The 11,502-nt window shown below is 39.6% G+C and overlaps 1 protein-coding gene across 13 annotated transcripts in view; it reads left to right on the plus strand.

Moving 5' to 3' along the window:
* BCAS3 (BCAS3 microtubule associated cell migration factor) overlaps positions 1–11,502 on the plus strand; it is a 576,467-nt gene that overhangs the window by 355,747 nt on the left and 209,218 nt on the right. The window contains exon 25 of one of the 13 annotated variants that reach the window (XM_028498864.2): positions 9,290–9,606. The exons of the other annotated variants lie outside the window; for them this stretch is intronic. Within the exon in view, the coding sequence (XP_028354665.1) occupies positions 9,290–9,303 (14 nt within the window). The 3' untranslated portion in view covers positions 9,304–9,606. Of the gene's footprint in view, positions 1–9,289; positions 9,607–11,502 lie in introns of those variants that run through there. 13 annotated transcript variants of the gene reach the window in all.

An 11,502-nucleotide genomic window follows, 5' to 3' on the forward strand; every position in this document is an offset into this window, starting at 1 on the left:
ATTGATATGTATGTTCCTATTACCATTTTCTTAATTGTTTTGGGTTTGTTTTTGTGTGTCTTTTTCTTCCGTTGTGTTTTCTGCTTAGAGAAGTTTCTTTAGCATGTGTTGTAAAGGTGGTTTGGTGGTTCTGAATTCTCTTAGGTTTTGTTTGTCTGAAAAGCTTTTGACTTCATTGAATTTGAATGTGATCCTTGCTGGGTAGAGGAATCTTGGTTGTAGGTTTTTCTCTTTCATCACTTTAAGTACATCCTGCCACTCCCTTCTGTCCTGCAGAGTTTCCCCTGAAAAATCAGCTGATAACCTTATGGCGATTCCTTGTATGTTATTTTTTGTTTTTCCCTTGCTGCTTTTAATAATTTTTCTTTGAATTAATTTTTTTTAGTTTGATTAACATGTTTCTTGGTGTGTTTTTCCTAGGGTTTATCCTGTATGGGACTCTGTGCTTCCTGGACTTGGGTGACTATTTCCTTTCCCATGTTAGGGAAGTTTTCCACTTCAAAAGGGTGATTTGTATGATGAGTGAGATATTGCTCAATAAAGCTGTTTTTAAATAAAAAGATTTGGTTTACTAATAGCTGTTACCAGTGGCATTGTTATTGTGTACTGTGAATGAGTGTTTTTTTTTTTTCGTCTTCTAGAATAGTTACTGGTGCAACTCATTGTGTCACATTCTGTGCTAGTTGATGCCAAACATACATTATATTCTTAATAGTGAACAAGCCTGGGAAGTTGGCCTGATTTTTGCTTCTTTCTTTTTTGGCAAATTCAGATTCAGAGAGATTCAGTAACTTGCTCAAAAGTCATGTAACTAGTGAACATGTATGAAGGGATACAGGACTTAGCTCCTATCTGGTTTCAAAACCTTTGTTTGTATCATTTGACCATGTTGCTTCTGCAAGCCAGTTATTAGCCAGAGGAATCCTATCTTCTTGGTTCGGCGAAAATGCACGTACCTACTAAGGACAATATGTGTATATAGCAGATGTGGCATTTTTTAAATAATGGGAGCACTATTTTTGTCCAAAATGCTTAGCACTGAGTTTCTCATCGGTAGAACAGCCCATGTGCTCTATGGACCATGGTGGAGTTTTTGTTTTGTTGTAGTTGTAATTGTTTTGGTTGGTTTGTTTTCTTTGAATCTGCCAGTGGGACCATGTTTTTTCTTTCATGTTTTTAGATCTTGAGGCGGTGGCGACTCTAGTCTGAAACATTGTAACGATTTGATTCTCAGCCTAGAAATAAAAGAACAAACTTGATAGGTGGCATTTTTTCATTATCAGTTCTATCTTTCACTTTTCCTTGAAGCCATGGCACTAAACCAAATATGACCTATAAGACCGGTCATCCTTAGAATGGAACTGTACAATAGAACTTTCTGTGATGATGGAAAAGTGCTAGATCTTTGCTGTCCAATACGAGAGCCACGTGTAGCCTTTGAGCACTGGAGGGGTGATGAATGTAACTAAGGAGCTGAATTTCAAATTTAATTATGATTCATTGAAATTTAAATAGCCATTTGTGTCTAGTGACAATCAGATTGGACAGCACAGCTTTAGAAGTCTTCACTTTGATAAAACCACAAATCTAAGCTTAACCCCAGCAAATATCTTAGGGGTCAGAGGCCCCAGTTTCAGAATGAGTAAAGGGAGCCCAGTCTTAGATTGAATAAATGACCAGTGTTGAATACATATGGAGAGTGTAGGAATATCTACTTTCACAGTACAATTGAATAGGTTATTGTTATACTACAGCTATGTGACTTGTACAAGGACAAACTTACTCTGTAGGAGATATACTTGGGATATACTTCAACAATTATAAACATTTTCTAGTAAGCAATTTTGCATTTTTCTGTTGACTTGATTATTATAGTGATAAAATAAATTATCCATCTAGGGGCAATGTTGAGACACTGAGAAATAAAATGGAGAATGTAGTGTATTTGATTGTTTTAGGTGTTTAAGAATTGTTGTTGGAGTAAGAGTCTTGCTTTGTTGAAATGCTAGGATTTTTTACCATAACATTTGATTTTTGGCTCTTGGTCCAAATGACAGCTATATTTAGGAATTCAGCAGAAAACTAACAAAATTTTTCTTCTTTGGGGTTATTGCTTTCGGAAGATGTAGTGTTTTGGGGGACTTCCCTGGTGGCACAGTGGTTAAGAATCCACCTGCCAATGCAGGGGACACGGGTTCGAGCCCTGATCCGGGAAGATCCCACATGCCACGGACCAACTAAGCCTGTGCGCCAAAACTACTGAGCCCACGTGCCACAACTACTGAAGCCCGCACACCTAGAGCTCGTGCTCCGCAACAGGAGAAGCCACCACAGTGAGAAGCCTGTGCACCGCAACAAAGAGTAGCCCCTGCTCACCGCAACTAGAGAAAGCCCATGCGCAGCAACAGACCCAATGCAGCCAAAAATTTTTTTTAAAAAAGAAAAGAAGATGTAGTGTTTGGGAATACTTTTCATACTCATAATATTTTAATTATGATGATGAGTATAAAAATATTAAGTTGTAAAATTTTCATCAGCAATACATTCATAAAAAGGAGAGACACTTTATTTCAAACGCCACCCTAAATTAGCTGTTATCTTTGGCAAGTTATATTTAAACTCATTTTTTGCCTTTGCTTTGCGTGTTCATTACATCTATTAGATCTAGGAAAAAAGCAACTCAATTATAAGGAGACAGAGATGAGTTTTATTTTTGGATTTTCAAGAGTTGTTGTTTTCTTTTTGACTTTTTATTTTATATTAGAGTATAGCTGATTAGCAATGTTGTGTTAGTTTCAGGTGTACAGCAAAGTGATTCAGTTATACATATACTTGTATCTATTCTTTTTCAAATTCTTTTCCCATTTAGATTGTTACATAATATTGAGCAGAGTACCCTGTGCTATCAGTAGGTCCTGATGGTTATCTATGTTATTTTTTTTTATTTGTATTACGATTTTTTTTTTATGTGGACCATTTTTTAAGTCTTTATTGAATTTGTTACAATATTGCTTCTGTTTTATGTTTTGGTTTTTTGGCCACGAGGCATGTGGGATCTTAGCTCCCCAACCAGGGATCAAACCCGCACCCCCTGCATTGGAAGGTGAAGTCTTAACCACTGGACCGCCAGGGAAGTCCCATAGTTGTCTATTTTAAATATAGCACTGTGTATATGTCAATCCCAAGTGCCATTTTAGAAATACAACTGGGAGGTGTGACAGAAAGGGGTCCGTGGTGTTGGAAGGACTGGGGCCTGCACATGTGCTTTGGCATGTGTGTTTGTAGTACTAACTCTTAGATATCCCCCGAGCGTAGTTATATTTTATTTTATTTATTTATTTATTTATTTTTGGCTGCGTTGGGTCTTCGTTGCTGTGTGCGGGCTCTCTCTAGTTGCGGCGAGTGGGGGCTACTCTTCGTTGCGGTACGTGGGCTTCTTATTGAGGTGGCTTCTTGTGTTGCGGAGCACAGGCTCTAGGCATGAGGGCTTCAGTAGTTGTGGTGTGCAGCCTCAGTAGTTGTGGCACACAGGCTCAGTAGTTGTGGCTCACGGGCTCTAGAGCACAGGCTCAGTACTTGTGGCACACGGGCTTAATTGCTCTGCGGCATGTGGGATCTTCCCAGACTGGAACCCGTGTTCCCTGCATTGGCAGGTGGATTCTTAACCACTGCGCCACCAGGGAAGTCCCGTGGTTACATTTTAAAAGTAATAGTATATGCATTTCCTGCTACATTTAAAATGGATAACCAACAAGAGTTACTGTTAATTTTTTATTTATGTTTATTTTGCCCTAGCATGTACCTGTATTAATTGCTAGTGGTTGAAATTCTGAAATCTAGATACATTCTTTACTTGATCTTAGCCAAAAGGCCAAGAAACGTAAGGTGCATTCTCAAAGATTATACATTATTCTCCTTAGAGTTACAGATGACCTAATCTAAAAATTTGGAAGACTTTAAAAGAAAAAAAAAGCATAAAGATATTTTTTCCCTTCCCCATTTCCCGACTTGCTCCTTTTAAGGAAGTGTGATGAAATTAAAGATGTCTGTGATCTGGCTGAAAGAGGTTCACAAACACTGTTTCCATATTTGTGGTTTTGGTATTTCCTCCTACACATGTGTCTTCCTTCTTCAGTTTCTTACTCACTCTGTCAGGAGAGAATTGGCTGCTCTTTCTGTGTACTGTGCGTATATCAGATGGGCTCAGTGGGGGCTTTGTAGCAGAAACCATAAAGTCCAGGAGTTGGTGAGCCAGTTAAGAAATTTCCCTCAAAGAATTCCTTGTGTGGACTGCTTATCAGAAAAGATGTAAATGTTATTACTGATGGTTTCCTAGATATCAAATATGCAGCACAGTTCAGTGTGATTAAAAGTCACTGTGCTCCATGCTCTAAGGGGTACAAAAAATGAAAAGGGTGTGCTCCCTGACCCTTAGAAACTTGGAATTCAGGGGATCAAAACCAAACTCTAGTGACCATAGTAGAAGACCGATCAAGTCCTCTTAGAGTACAAATAAGGGAAAGATGAGTTCTAACTGGGGCGATGAGAGACAGTTGTGTGGGGAAAAAAAAAAAAAGCCATTTGAGCTAAAATTTGAGGAATAGGTAGAATTTTTATAGGTGAAGATTCAGGAAATGGACTCCTATTGGCAAGAAGCAAAGGCACCAAGGCAGACACATACTGAATAATTTGAGGACAGCCTGGAATGTGCTTTAAATATATAGGAGGGGATATGTGTGGGGAAGTTTGGGAGCTTCATCTGTCTAGGGAGGTTATGACCAGACAGTGAAAGGAAAGTGCTGGTAGAAGAGTTGGAATAGAGGACAAGGAATGAAAAGTGTTTGAGGTGATGAATGATCTGTTTAGGAAGACTGTTCTAGCAGCAGGATTGAATAGGTGTGGTAAAGACTAAAAAGAAAAGTAACCTTGTTAAGTGGTTATCACAGTCAACCATTTACCTGGTAATCACACCAAGAGAGGCTTGATGTGTAAAGCCACATAACGCATATATGTGGAATCTAGAAAAATGATACAGATGAACTGGTTTGCAAGGCAGAAATAGAGACACAGATGTAGAGAACAAACGTATGGACACCAAGGAGGGAAAGTGGAGCAGTGGGGGGTGGTAGTGGTGGTGGTGGGATGAATTGGGAGATAGGGATTGACATACATACACTAATATGTATAAAATAGATCACTAGGACTTCCCTGGGGGCGCAGTGGTTAAGAATCCACCTGCCAATGCAGGGGACATGGGTTCGAGCCCTGGTCCGGGAAGATCCCACATGCCGCGGAGCAACTAAGCCCGTGCGCCACAACTACTGAGCCTGCGCTCTGGAGCCCGCGAGACACAACTACTGAGCCCACGTGCCACAACTACTGAAGCCCGCACGCCTAGAGCCTGTGCTCCGCAACAGGAGAAGCCACTGCAACGAGAAGCCCGCACACCTCAACGAAGAGTAGCCCCCGCTCGCTGCAACTAGAGAAAGCTCGCACACAGCAACAAAGACCCCGCGCAGCCAAAAATAAATAAATAAAATTTTAAAAAATAGATAACTAAAAAGAACCTGCTATATAAAAATAAATAAAATAAAATTCAAAATTCGGAAAAAAAACTTTGCTAATCTTTCCTCTCCACTCCCGCCCCTCGACCCCAAGAAATAATGCTCTGGCATTTGGCCATCTTAGGATAACCTTTGTACAACTTTGGAATGCAAAATAGAGAGAGAAAGAAAAGAATACTCTCATTTAAAAGTCAGCAAAAAGCTTCTAGTTTGTGATTTTTTAATTAATAAGTAGGTAGACTGTTCTTACATAAAATGTGGATGTCCGTTCTTTTCCTTATTAAATGACTGTATGACATGGGCACATTACGGATTGTAGTGTAGTAATTTGGTAGTGCATGATTTAAGATACATTTTGTCCCAATCTGCAAGTGTCCTGACAAATGTTAAGTAAGCAAAAAGCATGCCTCCCCATGCCCTTTGTTCATCTGAGTGATTTTTTTCAAAAGTATAATACCGAAATGGTGCAGGCTGAAGCCAAGTGAGAGACCATTGCCGCCACTGCTACTTTCCATTATCAGTACTGTCACTTCTTGGCTTTGCTGTGGTTCACTTGTACAGATGTACTGGGCTGGTTCATTTAGACAAGGCAGCAAGCATTCATCCTCTATCCTGAGTCCTTACCCTGATATATTAATATTCATATAATTAATTACATAATTATATGTAATATATAACATATAATGTAATATATTAATATTACATTCTTCAACCAAGGCCCTTTACATCTGTGTATGGGACATTCGATTTTTTAAGGATCGACAGTTATAAACAGGTTGAAGCACCTTGGTTTTAGAGTATGAGCTTATTGAAAGTTCCCATTAAACAATTATACTGAAACACTTAAGTTCTTAAAAGGTTTGTTAAGGGTTATGATTTATAAAAATGGAATATTTTTACCCGCATTTCTTCCTTCACTTCCTCCTTTCCACCTTATACATACCTCCTCTCTTTATTGGTATTTATCACATGTAATATTCTCTTGCTTAATTCTTAAAAATGAGCTACCAATTATTATTTATTATTCTTGGCTAAGCACTCTACACATATTGTTTCATTTAATCTTCTCAACAATTCTATGAGGGAGTTATTATTCCAGTTTTAGAGATGAGGAGACAGGGAACTTGCCCAAGGATACAAAGTTAGTAATTGGCAGAGCCACATTTAAAACCAGGTCTGTATGACTGAAGCTGATGTCTTAACCACACTGTACTTCCTTGACCACTGTATAGTGTCTTCCTTGGTACCAGATGATGTGACCCCAGTTTTGGTAATGGAGGAACACTGGTCCAAAATGTCTGTTTGCGTAGAGGAGTCATAGACTTTTAAGAATGGAAGGGTATATGGAGGTCATCAGCCCTCATGTAAAACAAAAGTCCTGTGTATCTGAGACATGCTAGGTTTATCTAGATTCATGTAGGGAAATCCCTGGCGGTCCAGTGGTTGGGACTCCGTGCTTCCATTGAAGGGGGCAGGGGTTCAATCCCTGGCCAGGGAACTAAGATCCCGCATGCCACGTGGCATAAACAAACTAGATTCATGTAGTGCCCTGGGTAGTTAGTACTAGTAACAACGACCTATGGGGAAGGGGAGAAGTTTATCATCAGAAAAAAATGATTTTTGGGTGGACGTGAAGGCAGAAAGAGGCCGTCATTGTGGAATAATGTACTTGAAGGATCTCTGCTTTTTCATGTACTGTGTCTGATTTGATGACGTCTGGAATTTGCCTCAAAATAATATAGGAGAAGAGAGGTGGATGTGGATGGGGCAGGATGGCCATGGCTTGATGATTGTTGGGTTGTGTGAAGGATGCTTGGGGTTTTATTATATTTTTCTGTCTATTTTGGTGTATGTTCAAAATCCTTCATAATAAAATGTTTTAGAAATTTTATTTGAAAGCCCTGTTTTCATGATTTTGTAGTGGTTAGATTATGTATATGTTTTCTTATCCAAAAGTCTCTTGGATGTTTTAGTCAAGAGAAGCATTTTTTCCTCGCATTTGTTCCCTCTTAGAATCTCCTTCCTCTCTTTTTTCTGAATATTTGTTAAAGAAAGGACTCAACTTTTCCAGTGCTGAAGCTAACTAACTGTCAGCTGCCTATATGGCTGCAGTGTTGGGATAATTCATCTAATTTCTCTTATGAGTAACTTCTCTTTGACATTATTTTTGAACTCAAAGACTTGCTTGCATTGTTCTTGTTAGTAAAAAAAAAAAAAAAATCGCTAGGATGTACTTAGTAATTGGAGTCAGCTGCACTTAAGACTGTTCAGCCAGACTGTTATTTTAGCCTTCACTAGTAAGGTTTTTAACACCAGTTTGACCTTACTTTGAAACATTCTCAAAATACCATACTTTAATATCGATTTATATACTTTCCTACTAAGGCAGGGCAGGGTCCCTGGGGAAAAAAATAATGAAACTCTTACTTCCCACAAATACAAGAATCAAGGTAGATTTTTCTGGTATTGTTTTTTAAAGAAAAATAGAGAAAGACTTTGGGTAAAGGTTTCCTTTGGTTAGGGCATAATGTTTGCAAAAATGCATTCTGAGTATACAAGCGACAGAGAGATAGGATACCTACAGATTAGGTGGGCTGATTCCCTTGGCCTATGAAGATGGAGACCAAATGCTCAATTTGTAGCGCCAGGCAGATGCTCAAAGAATTTGTTTCTGAATGCTAAATATTATACTAAATTTCCCAGACTTTATGCCAGTTATACTTTAGGCAAGTAAAGTACAAATTTTATAAAATCTGCTGAAAATAACTTCTACGTTTCTGTTCATTCCAGAGGAGGACAGTGTTCTGATTCCTTCCTTCTCTTTGCTTTTTGCCGTGGTCCCTCTTTTCTTGACCCCTGGTAAACTCCCATCTGGTAGCATGTCAGAGGCAGCATAAATTTAGGAGTGTAGATATTCTTTTTTAACGTAGATGGAGAGGGTTATAGTATTCTCAGGACTTCAGTGCTTTCTCTGAGGACACAACTATCAGCAGATCCATATAAGGTAGCCAGACTGCTTCCCATCTCCTCCGAGCCTTCTGTGCTCATGTCTAGATACCGTGATAGATCCAGTGCCTGTGAAGACCTGGAACGTTTCAGACAATAACTCAGACTTGTTTTCTTATGCTATATATAGGAATTGAGCAAGTGTTTTATAATGAAATATCCCTCCAGGCAGTCTGCAGCTCCTGGTGATGCAAAACCCTCAGACACCCAGTAAACAGTCCTTTTCAAGTTTAAAATTCTTTCTTGTGGCTGCTTTATTTCTGTTACCTTTCTGAAATATTTGGCCCAATAGTTTTCATAAAATAATAAAATCTGTGAGAGATTAAAATTTTCTGATGGTTGATCCTCAGTAGCTAAACAATAGATTCTGTAACAGTACAGCCTTTCTCTGCATGTTCTTGAGCTTCCGTTCTTGGACTTTTACATCTGCTTTTATTAACGCTTTATTTTCTTGACTTCAAGTCAACGATTGGAATGGTTTTTGAGTGGCGGAGGAAGCTAAAGGTTTAAAGATAATTTCTTAGTAAGTTGATTTACATCAAAGAATTACATCATCTAGATTAATGGAAATAATGATACTGGTGAGATTTCCAGACCAGGATCATTCCAGCGTTTGGAGTACGTTCTCGGTGGCTCTAAACTTGTTTGGCTTACCCCCTAAGGTTTAAAACAGAAAAAATATAAAAGTGTTTAAATTTTTCTTTCTCTTTCCTTATCAGAAATATTCATTTAGACCATAACAACTGTTAGAACAAGATAACAACTCCAGGCCAGCTGTCAAATGTTTACCATTATCAAAACTCTCCCTGGAGGGAGATGCAACTTTGGCTCGCCTCACCGGCAGTAATTTAATTTTTCCTTCATTCTGACTCGGAAATGGCAGCATTTTTCAAAGCTTCCTCCCACTGATGGCTGAAATTTTCCTTGTGAAATGATTTCCACCAGTCTTGAATCTTTCTTGTTTCTGCCGTCTTCACCTTTGCTGATGGTTCTGCAACTCATCACCAGCTATGCAAACTGACAGTTCACATCCTGGGGCAGCAGCGGGGTCTGGCCTGCAGAAAGGAGCAGCCTGACCAAATTTACGCTCACAAGATCTCTTAATTCACAAAAGCATTTGCTCTAGTTCCTGTTCTCTGCTGCAGGGGCTTCGGAGAGGGAGTGGGGGTGGGGGCAGGACCGTTGGGAGAATGTTCTGAAGAAAAGAGAGGCTCTCTTCACACTCTACTGAGTACACAGACTTTGGAGATGAAAAACAGACGGAGAGAGGCATTTCCAACCATCTTGCTGATCTGCGCGGGAGTTCATTGAACTGTACAGCATAGCACCAGAGCCTCGTGTCATTTAATGTTCCTTCTTAAAATCGTTCTTAAATGTTCAGCACAAATATCCCTCCCCCTTTGACTTAAGTTGACAAAGAATATAAAAATTAAAAAGGAAGAAAAGGCGAACTATCGCCATGAGAATGACCAGAAATCACTTGGCTCTCCGGAGAGTTCTGCTGAATAGGAAAGTCCTCTTAACAAGAGTGGACAGAGGAAGTTTTAGGTTTGATCTGAACTTCATGTTCATGACAGATTTCATTTTTTTCTTCCTTCACAAATTTCAACCCAGGCCACTTGTTTGCAGAAACTGCCAAACCTTTCCTGGCTGCTGCTAAGATACTCCTGAAATTTGAGGTTGCCTTTTATCTTCTTCTTGGTAGAGACATATTTTTGTCTTTTTCCCTGCAGCCCCTCAGCTCTTCTACAGAGGACTCATCCCTCTCTGCACAGTCTACCCCAGACAGACAGCTGGTACGTCACTGTTTGTAGCACAAGATCACTTATGTACTTGTGAACCAGTTTGGGTCGGTCTGAAAATTGCTTTTGAACACAGATTGTTTATAATGACTGACCTCATAGGCCTATTTCTACCCACTCCCTCCCCAGCTGTCTGAGACAACCTAATCAAAATGGTAGGTTGTTTGCCTGGCTTTGAGTATGGGACTGTAATTAAAGTAAAAATGAGAGAATCCTGCCGCTAGAGAGGCAAATTTGAATTCTAGGCTTCGCTCTTCTACTATGTTCTTCAATTTTTTTCCTTGTAATCCTCATGATCCCAGTGAAAGGGTGATAACACCATCAAGTCCCTAATATGGATCCCGCTAATTCAAAATGTATGCTGATGCAGAATTGAACTATCTGGAAGTAAAGTTTGTTATGCAAATTGGTATCCCCCCCCCCCCCCAGTACACGGGCCTCCCACTGTTGTGGTCTCTCCTGTTGCGGAGCACAGGCTCCGGATGCGCAGGCCCAGCGGCCATGGCTCACGGGCTTAGTTGCTCCACGGCATGTGGGATCTTCCCGGACCGGGGCACGAACCCACGTCCCCTGCATCGGCAGGCGGACTCTCAACCACTGCGCCACCAGGGAAGCTGCAAATTGGTATCTTAAATATTATTTTACTGAAGAAACGAAAACTTTTCAAACACTTCTGCTGATACAGTTAGCTGTGTACAGCATTCCTAATTACAGGTGTTTCTTTTATCAACATAGATATAACAGACTTCTACCTCTCAGCAAGTATTCTTCTGAAGTAGCACTCACCTGTTTCCTTGTTTGAGACTAGCGGTTTCCTGAGTTGCCTGAATTAGGGGTATTTTTATGCTCTCAACAATGCTTTGGGAATACACACTTGAGCTTACAAGTTGGTTAGGGATGCAAATACCAATACAAAATCGTATGTGCTAAATTCCAGAAGAAGCTTGATAAAAAGTAAGTGCTGTAAGAGCTTTAGATTGTAGAGATATTTGGAAGGTTCTGAAGACAGCACATATACCTATATATGCTGTTTTCAAAAAACTTTCCAAATATATATATAAAAACAAAATACATGGACTTTTTTTTTTTTTTTTTTTTTTTTTTTTTTTTTTTTGTGGTACGCGGGCCTC

Source organism: Physeter macrocephalus, chromosome 14 (genome assembly GCF_002837175.3).
Source record: "Physeter macrocephalus isolate SW-GA chromosome 14, ASM283717v5, whole genome shotgun sequence".
In the NCBI taxonomy this organism is placed as follows: Eukaryota; Metazoa; Chordata; class Mammalia; order Artiodactyla; family Physeteridae; genus Physeter; species Physeter macrocephalus.